Here is a 20225-nt window from a genome sequence, read left to right as displayed (position 1 = left end):
CAATGCAACATGTAATTTAATTTTACTAGCTGCTCATTCACACATAAAATTGTCAAATGTGATGTCAAAAAAAGAAGGTGCAATTATTCCGAGAGACTTCTTTTTCTAGTTGGTTACATAATAATGAGAATACCATTTTCGTGAGGGCTACCAGGTTCTAGGAACTTCACATATATTATCTTGAAACCTCACAACAACCTTAAAGAGAGGAGTTACTATTCTAATTTCTCAGGTGATAAATAGCCCAGTTTCAGATAGCCTACGGCATTTCTGCTGTGTTGCTGTATTTCTCCATTTGATAGTAACTTCCTTTTCTTTTCCTTCTTTTTATATTTTTATTTTTTTTATTGAGGCATAACTGACATAAAACACTGTATTAGTTTCAGGTAGACAACTTAATAATTTGATATTTGTACATGTTGCAAAATGATCGCCAACGTGAGTCTAATAAATGTTAACTTAAAAAAAAAACTTATATTAATTTTGTACCATTACCCAACTCTATACTTTACATTATATTATTTCATGAATTATACTACTGTGATTATTTCAGATATTAATTTTTTAGTTTCCTCTGGAATTTTAACATTTATCCATTAATGTATTAAATATGATGGTTTGTCATATTGGTTTGTTTAGTGGAACTCCATCAGTGTTGGACAACTTAAAGTTGATGAACTTAAAAGATCTCCAGGAAAAGCATGGTGAGACACTTCACGCAAACTTATACGTTCAGTAAAGAAATAGAAACAGTTCCCTAAATAGAGACATTACTGAAGATACAATAAATATCTGAAATTGGTACTCCCACGTATTATTATTATTTCCATCCAAAAACCCTTGCTAGGTAGTTAACTCCCATTCAAAATCCTAGCTGGGCCAGTGCCTAGCTGTGTGACCACGGGCAAGCTCCAGGAACAGTGTGTGCCTCCGTGTTCTCAGATGTAAAATAAGAATAGTTCCAGCAACCACCTCACGGGCTTATTGTGAGAACTCCTGGGGTCAGTATACATTAAGCTTCCCAAAGCCCCGACATAAATGTTAGCAGCTGTCACCACCACAACCGTTAGGGCTATGTCAATGCTATTAGTTAGAAAGTCTCTAAAGGACAAAATGGTACAGTGGAAAGGTTCTGAGCTTTGAAATAAGTCAGACGTAGGTGAAAATCTTTACTCTGGGGGCGCCTGGGTGGCTCAGTCATGGGGCATCTGCCTTGGGCTCAGGTCATGATCCTGGCGTTCTTGGATGGAGCCCAGCATCAGGCTCCCTGCTCAGCGGGAGGCCTGCTTCTCACTCTCCCAATCCCACTGCTTGCATTTCCTCTCTCGCTGCCTCTCTCTCTGTCAAATAAATAAATAAAATCTTTAAAAAAAAAAAAAGAAATATTTACTCTGCTTCTTCCAGATGTGTAAATGTAGGCAAATTATTGACAGCATCTAAGCTTCATTTTCTCATGTGTAAAATCAGGATGGTAATAACTACCTTTCAGATTTTTTCATGAGAATTGACGATAATATATGAAAAGTACACAGTGCAACAAGAGGCCCATAAAGCAACTAAAAAAAAAATCATAATCATAATAACCAAATTTTTAGATCTCTCCAGTGTTTTCTTTTTGCTTACAAAATACAATTACATTCTTTTCGGTTTGTTTTGTTTGTTTTGATTAAAATAGTAAGTGCTCATTTAAAAATTCTGACTTACACAGTTTCAGTTATAAATTAAATCTTGTCTTTAGATACTAAAAAAATGTAAATGAGCTATAACCACTTCAACATGTTGGTATATACTCACTTTTTTCCCGCGTGTACCCCTTTTGCTCTCTGACCCATTCATATATTTTTGAAGAGTGGTGGCAATCTAGGGTCACCTATGACTAATGGTAGATGAAGTGCTCATATTAGCAATAAAGAATTTCTGTGAGCTAAGCACAGGAAAGCATTTCTGAATCTTTCTTCCCCAGCATTCCTGACCCAGGTCGAGAAGGGGAATGGCCTGGAATAGTGAGACATGCGCATAGGGCTTTCCTGGTCCTTTCGTTCTGTGCATTCCTCTGACGGGAATTAGCCTCTCTCCAGCCACACCTTACACCTGGTGGGTGGCCCTGCAGGTCAGGTGTGTCCAAAATAGGCTCCTGCCTACCTTCTGAGACACTATATTCTCGACACTTTCACTTCCAAAACAATGGTTCACTTCCCCTGCTTGGTATTCTTCAGGACTTCATCATACAAACCATTCAAGCGCACACACCCCCCCCACCAGTTTGTCTCCACTTCAAAGTGTCATTTCTTCTTTTTCTAAAGATCCCCAGTTTACGTCAAGTTTACATAATTCACTCAATTTATGTATTATGGGAACAAATTTCTAATTATTGAATTATTTTATAATTATTTTAAAAACCTGCATTTGACTAGACTTGAGGGTATTTGAAGGTATTTTGCACCTTTTGAGATGTTAGAAGTTCACTTTGAAGAGTTGGAAGGAAAGCCCCTCATTCACTATTCTAACAGCATTGTTCAATGTTGTGCTACAGTTCCTGAACTCACAAATATTTCCTTTATCAGTGTGCATTCTTCTATCTTGCTGGAACATTATTCAGAAACAGGTGCTCCCCATGAACAAGATCCCACACTGAATTTTGAAAGATTGTTTCTGTTATTTCCTTTTCATGATTAAACTGGGATTATTTATTCCCTGTCGTGTGGATCTGAGTTCACACCGATCATTGCTATAAACAACAGTAGCATGACTATTTTGAGCTTGTCAAGACAGGTGCAACAGATATTCTAATATAGAAATCAGAAGTATAAAGAGCTACAGACAAATCATGAAAGAGCCCACACAGGCAAAACAAAAACAAAAACAAAAACAAAAGCAAAAAACCCTAGGATTTGACTCTCACTCTCTGATCTATTAAAATCCCTGATACCCAGAATGGTAATGTAAAATCTAACAGTACTATACACTTTCCTTGAAAAACAAAAAAGAAATAATATCTTTGCTGAACACACATCATATACACGTGCCCACACAAAACAGTGCCATTTCTCTATTATCTTGATTTATTTTTATAATTATGAATATTTTATTTGACTAGATCTTTAGCATATAATATTTAATCCATTTCATATTAAGCACATACTATCTACTTTTTTATAGGAGGGGACACAAAATCATCCAGTAATTTGCACCATCCATTATTTCAAGCAGATTTCCATTGATTTATATTGGAAAAAATTATCTAGATTTTTTTTTAGCACAGTATAAACTATGAGATTTTGATTTGGACTATAGAGAAAGTGGAGATAATGACTAATTTAAAGGAGTTTTCAGCTTCCATATGCCATTTATTCATACCATAATTGTGTTCTTTTCTGGTAGATGAGAATTCTAGATTGAGGTCATATCTGCTCTATATTTCAGATATTCTCAGTGGTGCAGGGCAGTGGGGGTACTGCCTCTTGGAGAATGAAGAGATGTTTCAGCAAAATTCACATTCTATGAATTTACCTAGGGAATGTGCGAAAGGGTACCTGCCTTAGGGGATTTTAAGTACATCATGAGTAGCAGTAGCAAAGCTCCTAATTCAAGAAACAAGTTTTGAGCACCAGAGCAATTGCCCTGGAAACACACAACACATACGAATAGCCAAGAGGTGGCCACAGTGTGGCTCTGGCGCCCCCACTTTCTCTAAACATGTCCATGCTAGACGCTGATAAAAGGTCACAACACTTTCTTGCCAACCCGCAAACAGCCCAGAATCTTTTCAAGCCCCCAGTCCAGGATGCCATTAGAACTTAGACGCTCCTGCTGTTCCTGGCATAGCAAGCTCATGCATTTGTTCAATAAACATTTACTAACAGCTTCTATCTGGTTCTAGAGATGCAATGATGAGGCCGAGGCAGAGTCCCTTTCCCAGCGACGGAGGGGCAATGGGGAGGCAGACAAGTTCAAAATCCCCGTGGAGTTCCACGTGGTCTATGGACGCATGCTCAATACACTGGAAAGGAAATGGGGACTCTCGGGGTCATTAGTTTTATAACTTTTCTTTGGATTTTATGTCTCACCCTGGAATCTGTCCCTTCTTATAAAGATTTAGTTCAGCAATAATAGCTTTCTCTTAACTTTGGTGATAAACAAACCTCTATCAAGCCTTTAAATGAACAGGTTCATGCAGTTAGTATATGCAAGCAAATGTGTGAACAGCGTTTTTGACAATTAGTGAATAAGGGCAATAATAATAAGAGTAGCTTAGATGTATTCTTTTTTTCACATATTCGACAAATAACATGGAGTGATTACTGGGTGCACTGTCTGCACTATGGATAACACAAGATTGAATAGGCAAGAATTCGTGGAACTCCCTGCCCTCAACGGTATTGTGTTCTCATAGGAAATACTGTTGACCCTTGAACAACATGGGTCTGAACTGCATGGGTCCACTTTGCGAGTATCTTTTTCTAATGCATCAAACTCCCTCCTCAGGAATTTTGAAAGTAGCTTATATTTGAAAAAAATAAACCTGAATCTTCTTTCACTTGGATATTCTCCTTCTCTTGAATATTTTAAGAACTAACCTTCAGAGTTACACTATCTCAACAACTTAGACAAGTATAATTTTATAACAGAAAAGTCTTCTGTACACGTCTTAGATAATCATCAAGTAATTTTTGCTAACTGGACAAAACATGTTTAAACTAAGGCTAAACAATCATATATTTTTGGTTCTTACAAACCAAGTAGTAAAGATTTTGAAACATAATCAATTAACAAAACAAAATGCCGCTGGATATGAAATGCCAATTGTAAGCAATACTGTTCCAATAATTACATGATTAATTTACTATTAAATATTTATATAAAATATAAGGTGTATGACTAATATTTAGGGGGACATACCTTTGCTATCATTTTTCTCCAACTCTTTTAGTGCTTGAACAAATGCCTGCTGACTTTCAGTGAGGGGCCAACTGTTATACAATACCAAACATTGTATGATGTACTTGTTGACCTGTGAAATAAAATGCAATGTTTAAGCATAAATAATAAAAATAAACACAGTATATACCTAATAAGCAAATAATAAATACATAATTTTTCTGGATCACACAATCATAATTGGGTCAAATACTATCAGGTGTTCTCCAAAATTTTATAATATCACAGTCCATAAAATTCATCCTCACATCCCCACCAACACCTGCCATTATATAGTCTAGTATGTATAATTTCTGTATCCATGTTTAAAAATGAAACTTACTCATTTTACGTTTGTTACTCCTCAGTTTTGGAATCAGGATTACATTAATCTCTTAAAAAGGATTGGGAACTTTGTGCTGGTTTTCTGTTTTCTAGGACAATTTACTCCTTGAAAATCTGTTAGATCTATTCTGTGAAGCCAGATGGGCCTATGACTTTTGGAAAGGTAAAACTTTGATTAGCATTTTAGCGTTATTATTCTTTATTATTATTATTTCACATTTTCTATCTTCTATTGAAGTAGCTTTGCCTGTCCTCCCTCACCCCAAGCATTTGTTATATCTTTCTCTCTTAAGTCTTAAATTCACTAGCATAGAGTTGTGTTTAATAGTTTAATTTTTTTAAAAAACCTGTTGCTTGCATTTATACCTCCACCCTATTTTTTCGTTGTTGTTCTGTATTTGGTTTATTTATATTTTCTTTTTTTTTTCTTCTTCACTGGTGTTACAAGAAGCATGTCCTCTTACTGATCTTAAAAAAGCTCAAGGTTCATTCATCTTGCTAAATTTTGCTCCCCATTTTATTAATTTTTACCCTCACTTTTATTAAAACTTTTTCTTCTTTTTTCTTTGAGTTATTCTTTTGCTCTTTTTCTAACTTTTTGTTTTAATAGCTTAGCGCATTTGTTTTTAATCATTCATGCTTCCTAATGAATTAATTTGAAAGTCAACATTCCACTGAACGCTACTTTAGAGTGGTTACAAATTTTGATTTGTATTTTTTAGTTGTTTAGTTCTTCATATTCATGATTTCCTTTTTTGATGTTCTTTGTCACTACAGAACTATTTAGCATATTTTATTTTGCTTCCACATTTATGGGATTTTAGGCTGTTTTTACTAATTTCTGTATTATTGCACTATGTTCAGATAACATCTATATAATATATTGTGCTTTTTATCGAGGCTTCTTATGTGTGCTATGAAAAGGCATATTCTCCATTTATTAGGTGAAGTGTTCTACACAAATATCTAAAGAATTAAACTTATCCTTAAGTTTTTCAAATCCTAGAGATCATGTGTATTTTTTTCAGCTTGATCTATTCATTTCTGAGAGTCGTATATTAAAGTCTTCGACTATTAACTAACTTTATTTTTCTTTGTAGTTCTAAAGAGGTTTTGCTTTTTATTCATTGAGTCTGGCCAGTTAAGTTGTGCTATATATTAGTTATGGTCATATTTACTTGTTATATTCTTCCTTTTATTTTTACACAATATCCTTCATGAATTCTGTGCACTGAGATGTGTTAATATCACCACAGTTCTCTCAGTCCAACTTTAAACTTTCTGTGCCATTTTGTTTAAAATTGTCACTTTCAGGCTACTTATAGTTGGATCTTACTTTTTAATCTAACTTTAGTTTTTTTTTCTTTTAATTGATTAGTAATTCATTTGTGTTTATTGCCATTAGTCATATTAGGATTTATTTCTGACCTTTTATTTGTATTTCTTCTTATTTATTTATTTATTTGTTTATTTTGTTTCTGGCGGATACATGTTTTCTTCTGTTGCTTGAAATCACATGAATGGTCCCTTATTTTACATATACCTATATATTTTTTAAGGAATGAGCAAATTAGTTTTTATTAATATGTGACCTTTCTCACAATTATAGAGCCTCATAAATCATGTAGCATAAGATATTTACATCTATGGTATAGGGTTAGTATACACATTAAACTTGCCATATATTTTAACACCTGGGCACAGAGAAACTATTAAATAATGTTCAGTCCCTTGATTCTGTTCTACACTGGTGGCATTGCAGATAGAAAGTGTCATATACATTGACAAGGCTGAGGAAAAGAATCATCGTTACTTTTATTAGATTTTTAGGAGTAATACCACTCGTTGAAGGTAAGCATAAATACACCTGCTGTGGAGTGCTAGCATTTTCTTCTATGGTAGGCATGCTGACAGTTTCCTCCTCCAGAATGGGCTGTCCAGTGTCTACGATCGCACTTGCCGGTCTACCCTTATAGGATTTCTGACTGCCCTGGGTAGATTTCTTCTTGATGTACAATTCTTGCTCCTTCTTGGTTGCAGCATGTGTTAAAAGAATTTGTTTGCTAGCTGAAAAGGAGAAATTTATTACACTTAAGTTAAACTGTGTGAAATGCATGGTTATGAAATTTATTACACTTAAGTTAAACTGTGTGAAATGCATGGTTCTTTAGCTATACACTTTCATAAGACACACAGAGGAACAGGTCAATTCGTTTTGTTTTAATGAGATAAAAAAGCAGTATCGCTAGCTTCTGGGAGATATTCTGGTCTTAAAGAAACTTATGTAATAGCCTGTGACTTGCATAGAGCAATGCACACTCTGAGCAACCACTGATTGCTAAAAGAATGTACAACAATTCAACAATTTTTCATTCATTTTGTGTCACTTGAATGACACTAAACTACTACCACATATTCTGACTTCTTCAGTGTTTAATACACCATGTGTGTGTATGTTATTATACTTATGTAAGACTTTCATTTTATTTTTAATTTCTCTATTCATGTTTTTGTAATTAAAATATAATAAAACTACCATTTGGAGGGATAAAAAAATAGAAATGTGCCCGATATTATTAATTGATCAAACATACATTGAGAGAACCTAAGTGAATGACTCAGAGAAATTCCAGTTTTAGGCATAACAAAATAATGGGCACTGGATTTACTCAAAGCCACGAAAAAAATAAAATTAGATAAAATGTATAAAGCAACTGTTTTTCAGCCATTAAACAATGCACAGCCCAGAGCTGTCATCCTCGAAAGAAAGGAAACATAGAGGAAGCTCTGTCCACTTCTGCCGATTTCTGCCTACGAGCACCTTCTCGATTGTGGCACAGGGAAGCAGAGTCCAAACAGTGAACAGCAGTGTTGTCAGGTTCAAGAAGCAAGACTATAGCTTGAGACTCCTGAGACAACTAAAATTTGTGAGGCAGGGTGCCAGGGGCAGATATTGAGCCCAGAAATATGCATAGGGGTCCACTTGGGTCCTTAACTGAATTCTAAACTTTATTTGTACAATCACCTAATGGTGCCTGGCAGACAACTCCCAGAAGACTGTGAGCTTAATGGGGATTCTGAAGTTTGTACAGTGTTGAAAGACCCTAAAGTTCTGCCAAAGTATGGAAATTTAATGAACACACAGGGCATCAACTGAGACTCAAGAAAGGCTATTCTTTAAGGGAAGTACAATGCCCACCCTAGAGTAATGGAAGCTCTAGACCCAATTTAAGAAAGCTTAAAACCAAGTCTTGAGAAGATTAAGCTAAGCTGTCAATAAACTGCTTACTAGAACAAAATTCAAAACTCTTTCAATGAAGAGAGCCTAATCCTGACTCTTAGCATTGTAGCATGTACTATGTGCAGCACACAGTCTGATATGTGAAGAAGCCAAAAACATGAACATAATTTGAGAAAAAAGTCAATAGAAATAATGACATAGCTGACACAGATGTTGGAGTTAGCAATAAAACAAAACAAAAAACTTTAGCAAATGAAAACTTTAAAATAGCTATTAGAAATGTGTTTGAGGACTTAAGAGAAAAGACCAACATAACAAAAGAATAAATGGTGAATATCAACAGAAAAATGGAACAGAGAATCAAAATGAAATTCAAGGTTGGACTCTATCTGGAATGACATATTCCTGAATGTACTTTATTTTTTTTTAAAGATTTTATTTATTTATTTGACAGAGAAAAAGCATGAGAGCACAAGCAGGCAGAGCAGCAGACAGAAGGAGAGGGAGAAGAACAGGGAGTCCGATATCAGGCTCAATCCCAGGGTCCTGGGATCATGACCTGAGCTGAAGGCACGCTCTTAACCAACTGAGCCAACCAGGCGCCCCATTCCTGGATGGACTTTAAAAGCACATAGTCAAATCAGAAGAAAAGATTAGTAAACTTGAAGATAAGCAACCAAAACGATCTAAATAGAAGCAGAGAGTGAAAAAAAAAAAAATGAACAGAGGCTAACTGTCCCCGGTATGATATTTTAGTGGGTGGAACAGTGATCCCCCAGAAGAGAGAGGTCTATCCAGAATGTGACCTTATTTGACAGAAGGGTATTTGCAGCTATGATTAAGGTAAGGGTCCCAAGATGAGATCAACCTGGATTAGAGTGGGCCCTAAATCTAATGATGGGTGTCCTTAAAAGAGAATGAAAGGAGATGACACAGAGCCACACAGAAAGAAGGCTATGTGAAGACAGGCAGAGATTGCCAAAAGTGTGCCATCACAAGCCAAGATATGCCAAGAGCCACCAAAATCTGGAAGAAGTAAAGGAGGATCCTCTTTTAGAAACTTTGATGGGAGTGTGGCCTTGACACCACCTTAATTTTGGATCTCTGACTTCCGGAACTGTAAGAGAATAAATTTTTGTTGGTTTAAGCCACCCAGTTTGGGGTAATTTGTTACAGTAGCCCTAGGACATTAATACTGATATCAAGTGATCTAAAGTACATGTATTCTTAGTCCTACACGGCACTACTATAAAACCAAAATATTTAGGTATGAACTTAAGAAAGTATGTGTGAAGTCTATACATAGAAAGTATAAAACACTGTTGAGAGATATTGAAGACTAAAATAGGTTGAGAGATATACTGTGTTCATGTGACCAGCAAACTCAGTTTGTTAAGATGCTAATTCTCCCCAAGTTCAGCACAATCCCAATCAAAATCTAAAGCTACAAGTTTCAAGAAAAGGTGGTGTTGGACTGAGAGTGAATATTGATTGATTGAATATCAATTGATCAAAACAGAGTTCCAAAATAGACCCATGCACACATAGCCAATTGATTTTTGACAAAAGTTTCAAGGGAATTCAATGTGCAAAATAAAGGCTTTCCAACATACAGTGCCAGAAAAACTGGATATGCACATGGGAATAAAAAGAACCAGAACATTGATCCTCTACTTTACATTATATACAAACATTTGAGGTGGGTCATAAACATAGATGCTATTATTAAATGGATAGTATAAAATATGACATGTAATATCCATGACCTTGGATTAAAGAAAGATTTCTTAGATAATACACAAACTGCACTAGTAATTTTTTCTAAATGATGACTGACTTCATCAAAATTAAAAGCTCTTAAAAAGTTATTTGCTGGGGCACCTGGGTGGCTCAGTCGGTTAAGCATCTGACTTCAGCTCAGGTCATGATCCCAGCATCCTGGCGCCGAGTCCCAAATCGGGCTCCCTGCTCAGTGGAGAGCCTACTTCTCCCTCTCCCTCTGCCCCTCCCCTCAGCTTGTGCTCTCAATCTCTCTCTCACTTGCTCTCACTCTATCTCAAATAAATAAAATCTTTTAAAAAAGTTATTGCTAAAGAAATGAGAAAGCAAGAGATCGTATTTGCAAAACAAATATTTGATGAAGATGTGTATACAGAATATATTAAAAAAAAGACAACCCATTAAAAATATGGCCATAATGTATGACTAGATACTTCATTCAATGAGTTATACAAATGGCCAGTAAGCACACATAGGGCCAATAAGGTCAATATCATTAGTCAGCAAATTTAAAGCACAAAGAAATAGCACTACATATCCATCAGAATGACTAAAATAAAAAACGTTGGCAAAAATATGGAGAAATCAGAACTCATATACTCTGCTGACGGGAGTGTAAAATGATACAGTCTCTTTGATAATTTTTTTTTGCCAAGTTAAAAAAGATAAAATATACATACATCAAGCCGTGGCACATTAATTCAACATCTGAATATTGATTCAAGAAAAATGAAAACATAGTTTAAAAATAAAACTTATACAAGTCTATCTCTAGCAGCTTTGGTTATCATATCCTAAAACTGGAAAAAGCTCATATGCCCAATAAGAGAATAAATAAATAAAGTGTAGTATGTTCATACAATGGGATAATACTCTGCAATATAAAAAGAAGTGCAGTAGCAACAACAGGAATATATCTTAAAAACATTATCCTGAGCTAAAGATACCAGTGCCAAAAGAGTATTTGTGTGGTTTCATGAAGTTCTAGGGTAGGTAAAATTAGTCTCCTGTGGTGAAAATATGAACAGTGGTTGCCTCTTTGGGGAGGGGGGAATTGAATAGAAATGGCCTTGAGAGATCTTTGTAGGTGATAGAAATGTCTGTATCTTGTTAGAGGTGTGGGTCACACTAGCGTACGCTCTTACCAAATTCATCAAATTAGATTTGTGCTGTTTGCTCTGTATAAATTATACTTTGATTAACAGTTAAAAATGAATGACACGAAATCTCTACCCTTGTGAAGTAATTCCTTCATTACTTCCTTCAGACATTAAGTCATTCATTCAACCCATCATTCAACCACAGATGAAAAAAGGGAAAATTTTCCTTAATATAGGAGAATCTACAAATCAATAAGAAAAAAAAAAAACCCCAGCTAATTCCAATAGAAAAATAGGCATACCACACAAAAAAATTTACAAAAAGAAAATATGAAAGGAAGATAAATAAGATCTATAAAATCATACATGGTTGAACTTCACTAACCCCAAGTGTAATACAAATTAACATTTTTAGCAGTCAGATTGACAAAAGTCAAGAATGTGATAGCAGAATAAAGGATAAAATGACAAGTATACACAAACGCAGTGGAAGACAATTTGACAATATATACCAAAATTAAACTATAGGTACCCTTGACCCCAGAGTTCAACATCTAAGCATTTATCTAATATATATGCATATATAAGTTCAGAAAATTATATACGTGCGTTTTAAAAAAAACAACTCCGCATTCTTTGTGTAAATATAAGATTAAAGTTATCACAAATCACTATCAGTAGGAGACTGACTACATTAGTTACGGTATATCATCAACAAAATTGAGCCTTGTACAGTCCTATGAAATAAAATATTTTACTATCCCTAGTCTGTAGTATTTCCTCAAAGACCCAATTCCTTAGATTGTAGAATCTGTGGAAAATTTCAAATTTGATATTAACCCTACAGCATGAGTACTGGTATAAGATTTTATTCTTTAAAATCATATGAAATAAAATACATTGACATTCTTTAAAATTCCCATGAGATAAAGCAAAACCTGAAGAGGCCTATATTTCAGATTTCGCCACTGGGTCGCTTTAGGGCCTTCCACATCTTTGCAATGGAGTTTATTTCTTTAGTGCAATAAAATGTGTGCTTGCAGAATAAATATCATAGTCTGCCATATCCTATTCTCCTGCAAATATTATGTGCACATACACACACACATTTTTTTTTTGCATGTACTTTTGGTGGGGGCTCCAGAAATACAGGTCGTAAAGAATTCATAAATAAATATGTTTCCAAGAGAAGCCACTGAAAGATGTTTAGAAGGAAAAAGGAATTTCAATGTCTGCTTATATAATTCATAAATACAAGTTATTAGCATCCCTTTAAAAATAATATCCTGTTTGAAATCTAAATAAAGAAATAATGTAACTCACAGTAACAACTCTATCTGTATCTATGGAGAAATTTTAAAATCCATTCTGTGAAACTGAAAAAAAAGTCAAGAATAAATGGAAAGAAATAGCCTTTACTTGCATATGAATTCAATATTATGAAGGTGTCAGTTCTCCTTAAATTAATTAATCTACATAGGCAAGGCAATCAGAAGGAAAATGATAGATTTTTACATGGTTTGAAGGGAAATCAAAAAAATTGTATTGAATGCCATCTAGGAATACAAATGTGAAAACAGAAATACTTTGTAAAAGAATAATCTTGGATAATGGCTGTAATTTTAGATTAATTTCTGAATCCTGCTCCAATTACCCTTCTACTCCATTTCTGTCCCTTTCTTTGCCTTAAGTAAACTCATAAAATTATTTAAATGTTTATGTGTAATTCTCTTGGAAATAGTAATCTTTGAAATGAAATAATGATAACCTATGTGACAAACTATAAACAGTGTCTGACCCTAGTCATTTGAAGATTTTATTTATTTATTTGAGAGAGCAGAGGGAGAGAGAGTGTGTTTGTGCACAAGCATGAGCGGTGGGGAGGGGCAGAGGCAGAGGGAGAAGCAAGCTCCCCGCTGAGGGGGAGCCTGACTCGGGTCTCCATCTCAAGCCCTTGGGATCGTGATTTGAGCCAAAGGCAGCTGCCTAACCGACTAAGCCATTCTCGTGCCCCTGACTACTAATTTGAATGAAAGGATTTGGAGAAGAACGTTGGGGCTAACTAGTTATCTAAAGAAAAAAACAAGAGGCCAAAAGTACCATGGGAGAGTCGTATATAAGTGCCTGCTAAAGTTTTGGCATTAAGGTATCCCTGCATGAAGCAAACTATGAAATCTGTGTAGACTGGATTAGAACGAAGAAAACAGAGCCAACTTAAAGAGTAAGAGCAGCATTCAGACTAGCAAAACTTAACAGTACTCTGATAGTCTTAATATATCGATGGAAAAGATATAAATGGAGTGAAGGCAGATTTGAATGAAAAACCACCTGTAGTAATGTGAATTGAGTCCTGAAAACAACCCTGGGTATATTCAGGGATGAAGGGCAAATAATGGGAGAAAAGGAGACAGGATCAAAACAATTGCTTAATTTGCAATTGCACTCAAGCTCAGCCTTCCTAATCTAATGTAGTGCATTTCCCACTTCCCTAGGCCATTACAGCGTGAGGTCTTCAATTCTCTAGTCCTCCAAATTCTTACTCATACTGGAAGGGAATATCCCTAGGCTACAATGACAACTCACACATTGTTTACAGGCTTACTAAGAAAAAATAAAGAGAGCCCTGCTTTGGGTGCATCTATTCTAAAAAAAGACTGAAAAGAAAAAAAAAGAAAAGAAACATTCAAATATTAGAACACAAGTAGAAAGTTATTTTTAGTAATTTGCTTATACACTTAAGATAAGCAACATAAGTACTATTGGGAATGAGAGTTCAGGAAGGATGCTGGCTACAAATTGTTATGCAAAGGTCAACTGTAAGATATAATCAATTATTTAGGGACACCAGGGTGGGTCAGTTAGTAAAGCGTCTGACTCTTCATTTCGGCTCAGGTCATGATCTCAGGGTTGTAAGATTGAGACCTGTGTAGAGCTCTGCACTCAGCGGGGAGTCTGCTTGAGATTCTCTCTCTCTTTCCCTCTACCTGCCCCCCACTTCCTGTATGCACACTCTGCCTCTCTCAAATAAATAAAAAAACCTTTTTTTTTTAAGATTTTATTTATTTATTTGGGAGAGAGAGAGTAGTAGCGGGTTGAGGGACAGAGGGAGAAGCAGGCTCCCTGCTGAGCAGGGAGCCCGGCACAAGGTTGGATCCTGGGATCCGGAATCATGACCTGAGCTGAAGGCAGACATCCAACCGACAGAGCCACGCAGGTGCCCCAGATAAATAAATAAATCTTAAAAAAAAAAAAAAGATATAACAAATTATTAAAAAAAAAAAAACATAGCGGCAGAATTCAGGAAAAGTAAAGGGATTTCCTGTTCTCTTGTTTACAATTTTCTGTTTCAAAATTTTCTACATTGGGCAATGTATTATTTTTATGGTCAGAATCATTATTAAAATAACTGAGTCTGTATCTCAGTATCTCTGTTTTCCATTATTTCAGAAACAATTTTATCTTATTAATTAATAGTTCTTGTGACTATTACATTGAAAGTAATGATTTCAAAGTTTCTGTCAATTTTAATAGAAAATTTTCTAAAAATAATGAATTAGGGATAAAAGAACAGTAAAAAATTCTTTCAAAATAATAAAAAATGTTATTTCTTATTCAGAATTCTAAGAAGGTTCATGTAATAAGACAGTCTTCAAGGTAGAATTATAGCAATCTGTTGATCTTCAGAGACTAATCTGACACACAAATGCAATAGTTTTTTAAAAGGCTTTACTATAATATCAAGTTTTACAGATGGAAATGCTTATTTGCTATTTTACCTTAAATAAAATATTTTAAAATCAGTTACATAAACATAAATACTTATTTATGGATCTAAATAACACATTTAAAAAAGCAAAAGGCACACTCACACTGGGAGCTCACAACTTTTTCACTCCCCAAGAAGTTAACAGCTGGGATGATAGCTTGCCCTTTCCCAGTGGAGCTGACAATAATTTCCTCATTTTCTAAGATCTGTAGCTTGATGAATACATCTGGTTTGGATGTGCGTACCTGTACCGTAACAGGATTCGGTAAAGCAACTTTAACAGAATACCTATAAAGAAAAACATTTGACTTATAAGCAGTTTATTGATCTTTCCCTCAAGTCAGTAAAGGAAACTGTATAATCTGCTGATATGATAATCTAAAAATAAATCCATTGTGTAAAATTGACCCAAATCCTGGAAACATTATTGCTATTATAGACTTTGACAAAAGATCTTAATATGCTATCTAAAATGAAAGGCATAGGACATTTATTATCATCATATCCCAAGCAGGAAATGTAACTTTTGTTTAGAGATGATAAACACTTATAAAACATGATAGATCTGCAAACTATGGACATGCAAAATCTTCCTATTATACCCTCCTCTCCAGTTGGACAACTGGCAACATCCTTCAAAGCTTCACTGTTACCATGTTTCTTTGATTCATAAAAATACAGAGAAATCAAAATTAGTACTCTCAACCTTTACCACATAAGTTAGAAATCTTTACAAAAAGACAAAATTTACAGTATAATACCATCCCAACCCCTCCCTTGATGCAACCAAAGAGGTTTTGTTTTGTTTGTTTTTTTATCTTGTTGGGGTTCTTTTTCCTAGTTTAGGTGAATCCTCACAAATGCTCAGGACCTGATAAACTTTCAATTTCTCTAGAAATTTGCTTTTCTAAATATCACGTTTCTCCTGTATTTTAAATCTCCCCTCCTTTATTCCTCCTTGTCATTGGTTTTTGTACACGTGCAGGTCTCACCCATCTTTGAACAAAGAAATCAAAGCAAAACAAACCAAAAACACTAACAACAACAAAAAAAACCTTCAACCAACCTTGAGGTCTAGCCTCTGCTGATTTTTTCACTCCTCCCCAGGTTGGCATCAAAGGAGAGTTATTGATTGCCAGTGTCCACAACCTCATCTCTTCCTATTGGCTCACAACACTCTACTCAGCCGCCAATCAAAGTGCTAACCTTGCTCTTGCAAGTTTCCAGCAGCTTGTCACCTCTGAAATTTCAGTTCTCATCTTTCTTGACGTCTCGGGAGAATTTGACAAGGTTGAGTCAACCCTCATTTTCCTCTTCTTCAAAAACTTCTCCCACAAGTGTGACAACTTCTCTGCCTTCTATTTTGGTTGGCTTTTTTTTAGACTTCTCTCCCATTGACATTCCCATAACCGTCAGAGAATCTTAATATTCTTCAGGTCTGACTGTCATGGTACAAACTTTGCTGGGCATTTCCATGGGCACAAACAGAATAATAGTTCCCAGATTTGTGTCTCCAGCCCAACTCCATATGCAATATAACTTGGATGTTTCACTGACCTACCTATAATTAACATCTAAAGATGAACGAATTGCCTTCCTATTGCCCAACCTGCAAATGGGTTTTTTCCCCTGTAACTACTATCTAAGTAAAGGACACTTACTGTCCAGCTGATCCCAAGTCAGTCCCCAGGAGTCCCAACCAAACAGGACTGTCGATTTGACTTCCTCCGTGTCTTAAAACCCTTTCACTTCTCTCCAGATCCACTGTCACTGCCTATTATGGGTTCAGTTGTGTCCCCCCATAAAAGCTGTGTTGGAGTCCAGTACCTGGAGAACCTGCAGTACCTCACAATGTCACCTTTTTGGAGACAGGGTCTGTCTGAAGGAATCAAGTTCACATGAGGTCATTAGGGTGGGCCCTAATCTGATATAACTGATAGATACCCTTATGAGACAGGAAGTTTGAAAGCAGAGACACAGAGGGCGAATGCCAAATGAAGGTGAATACAAAGATCATGGCGGTAAGTCTATAAGTCAAAGAACACCAGGGATTACCAGAAATCCCCAGAAGCTAGGAGAAAGCATGGGATCGCTTGTCCCTCACAGCCCTCAGTAGGCACCATCCCCACTAATACTTCGATTTCAGTCTTCTGGCATCAAAAACCATGAGACTATGAGACAATTGATTTCAGTTGCTGAGGCCACCTACTTTGCCAGTTTGTGGGATTTTGTTACGGCAGCAGGAGCAAACAGATCCACTGACCGGCTCCAGGTGGCCACCAGCACGCACCTGGGTTATTTCAAAGCTTCCTCCTGTCTGGCTCCCCCATCTCCAGTTACGCTGCCCTTCATCCATTCAACACACTGCAGCCTTTTGAGGTTTTTTTTCCCCTTCCACATTCTATAACTTTTATGATTATATATAATTTCACAATAATATGGTTCTAACAACGTTTCTGCTCTTAAAAATTATATTTAAAATATATTTTTTCTTCAATTCATGCTTTGCATGTATAATGTCTTAATACAAGTCTATTATGGCCATTTCTCTTAAAACTCCTCAAAGCATGTTTTGCCTCTCAGGTACAATCTAAATCTCTTGCCTTATGAAGCCCTTCAGGAAAGGGCTTTGCCTGCCTCTCTGGCCTTACCCTTGCCATAGCCCCCTAGAGCCCCACTTTGCAAACAAATGTCTTCACTTCTCTGAAAAGGTCACACACTCCTTAATTTCTGAACTTTCACATTTGCTCATAAAGCAGTTCCCTCCTCAACTTCCTCCCACCAAGCTTGACAGCTTCAGGACCAGCTTCTGGGACTAATTTGGATATTGGGTTAAATATTACTTATTTCCTATTAGTGGCCTTGCAGTGTGATGCAGTGGCTTCCTATCAGAGTAGTTAAAATATCTTATCACAGTTGTTATTTTTAATTACTGGTATGTTTCCCTCCCACTTCTTTCCTTGCTTTCTTTCTAATAGCCAATGTGCAGACATATGACAAGAAGCAGACAGATTAAAAAGAGAATTTTCTGCCCCTCTGTTACCCTCAGTGCATGTGTTTTCTTTCAGTATTTTCTCTAAACTTTCACCTACACATAAAATACATAAACAAATATATAAACAAAAACATATGCTTGGGATATACTGTATATATTGTTCCGTAATTTAATTTCACTACCTGTTATTTTACATTACAAAAATGTGTGCATGTGTTTTAAAAGAAAAAAAAAGTTTTAAAATACAAATAAATAAGAATTAGAGGGGAAAATTAGCCAGAATACAATAAATTATATTTGTGCATATATTGTCAAATAGACTTAGGTGTTTCTTTAGAAAACAAATTAGCCAATACATATGCAATCTTTAAAACATACAATCTCTTTAAAACAATAAATCTTTAGACAATAATCAAGAATTTACTTTAATATGTACAGTAAAATATGCCTATCACATCTCTATTAATACTATAGAAAAGTAGAAATGGAAAGTTTGTAAAATAACCAAAGTAAATTGTTGTATTTTCCTACAAATGATTACTATGTAATCATGAAAAACAGGTCACAAAATGTCTTAATGGCACTGGGAAATGTGCATACTATAATGCTAAGTAAAAAGGTCAGATTACAAAACTTAATTACGTTATGATTTTAATCATGTTAAGCTGTGACTAGAAGAAAAACACCATAAGAAAATACAACAGGATACTAACAGTGATTGTTTCTAGGTTGTTTGATTACAGGTGACCTTTACTTCCTTAATAATATTTTCATATATTAATAGTTAACTGTGGTCAAGCCCAGAGCCCTGTGCGTATCTAGAGGCCCAACTCTATAGCCATGGTCACTGACGGACAATGTGTCAACACCCAACTGGTTGCAAAAAATGCCAATTTGAGGCATTTCCTTTCTGTCATATACTTATACCTGAATAAAATTTTCTTATCATTGGGTATGTAGTAATCTCTGATTTCCTTCATGGTGAAAGTATTGCATGGAGACTCTCGAGATAGGCATGGGAGTGGATTATAGGAACCAATGAGGCGCAGTTTCCATCGTGAGGATGGTACATATGTGTCACCAGTAAATGCTTCAGCCACGAATGTGTAGCCTTTCTAGAGGAAAGAGAATTAGACAGAAGTAAGACATGCTGTTACTGGTCTTTCAAAGTACAACATATGGCTTCGCAGTACTAAAATGCTTTATTATCTTGATATATGTAAAGATTCCAAGATCTCTTGATAAATGAAAATCACTAGCATTACATTTTGAAATACCTCTTAGAAAGTGCATCTTACATGTTTTTAGAGAAAACGAGTAACTCCTAACACTTTTGTTTGTGTGGTTTTCAAGCTATAACACAAAGTGCGTAACTCTGACAGATGGTAGCTACATTTTCTTCCAAGTCTTCTAATTCTTCCAATTCTTCTAATGCTCGCTAAGGTGGATTTTTATCATTGCATCACCCTGGAGTAGCCCGATAACTTCCTCCCTGATATCCCTGTTTTTTAAACACAAGATGAGAAAAGCAGAAGCATTTATAGACATGTAGTTCCCTTGGGGTGACAAGTAGCAGATAAAGCTATCAAGTTAACAGCAGATCTGGTTCCAGGGAACCCAGATATGAGTAAGGAGATGAGCTTTTCAGGTTGGGGAAAGGAAGCAGTAAGAAAGCTGGGATAACATCATAGTGGGTAATAACTTGGTTCTACATAATTGGATAGCCATATAGCGAAAATGTGCGTGAAGCAAGAGCATGACATCGTAATGAGATACAAAAGTTCAAAGTAATTCTGAGTTTATAATTCCAGACACTTCTAATAAGGAAGAAAAATATAGACTTGCATTCTAGTTGATTTTGATGCAAAGGAAGCTCTCTGATATGTTTAGATTTTCAGAAACAAAAACTAGAAATACATTAGACAGAATGAATTCAACACATGCAATAAACATCTAGGAATATTACCCAGAATTACAATACCCATAATGAGATGAGAATTGCAACACCAATAAGGACTTTTTAACATTATGTTCGAGGCAAGGAAATAAAGGAAGATGAATCATGTATACTAAGGTATTTTT

The 20225-nt window shown here is 35.6% G+C and overlaps 1 protein-coding gene across 1 annotated transcript in view; it reads right to left on the bottom strand.

The window, feature by feature from the left end:
* The window catches only part of ADGB (androglobin), a 157959-nt gene that overhangs the window by 28300 nt on the left and 109434 nt on the right, over positions 1-20225 (bottom strand). Inside the window, exons 26-29 of the mRNA XM_008695018.2 lie at positions 19071-19258; positions 15252-15436; positions 7130-7329; positions 4900-5011 (exon numbers count right to left, since the gene is read on the bottom strand). Of these exons, the coding sequence (XP_008693240.1) occupies positions 4900-5011; positions 7130-7329; positions 15252-15436; positions 19071-19258 (685 nt within the window). The remainder of the gene's footprint in view (positions 1-4899; positions 5012-7129; positions 7330-15251; positions 15437-19070; positions 19259-20225) is intronic.

The sequence above is a fragment of the Ursus maritimus genome, unplaced genomic scaffold (genome assembly GCF_017311325.1).
Source record: "Ursus maritimus isolate PB19 unplaced genomic scaffold, ASM1731132v1 scaffold_13, whole genome shotgun sequence".
Taxonomy (NCBI): domain Eukaryota; kingdom Metazoa; phylum Chordata; class Mammalia; order Carnivora; family Ursidae; genus Ursus; species Ursus maritimus.
This window is presented reverse-complemented; position numbering and strand designations above follow the sequence as displayed.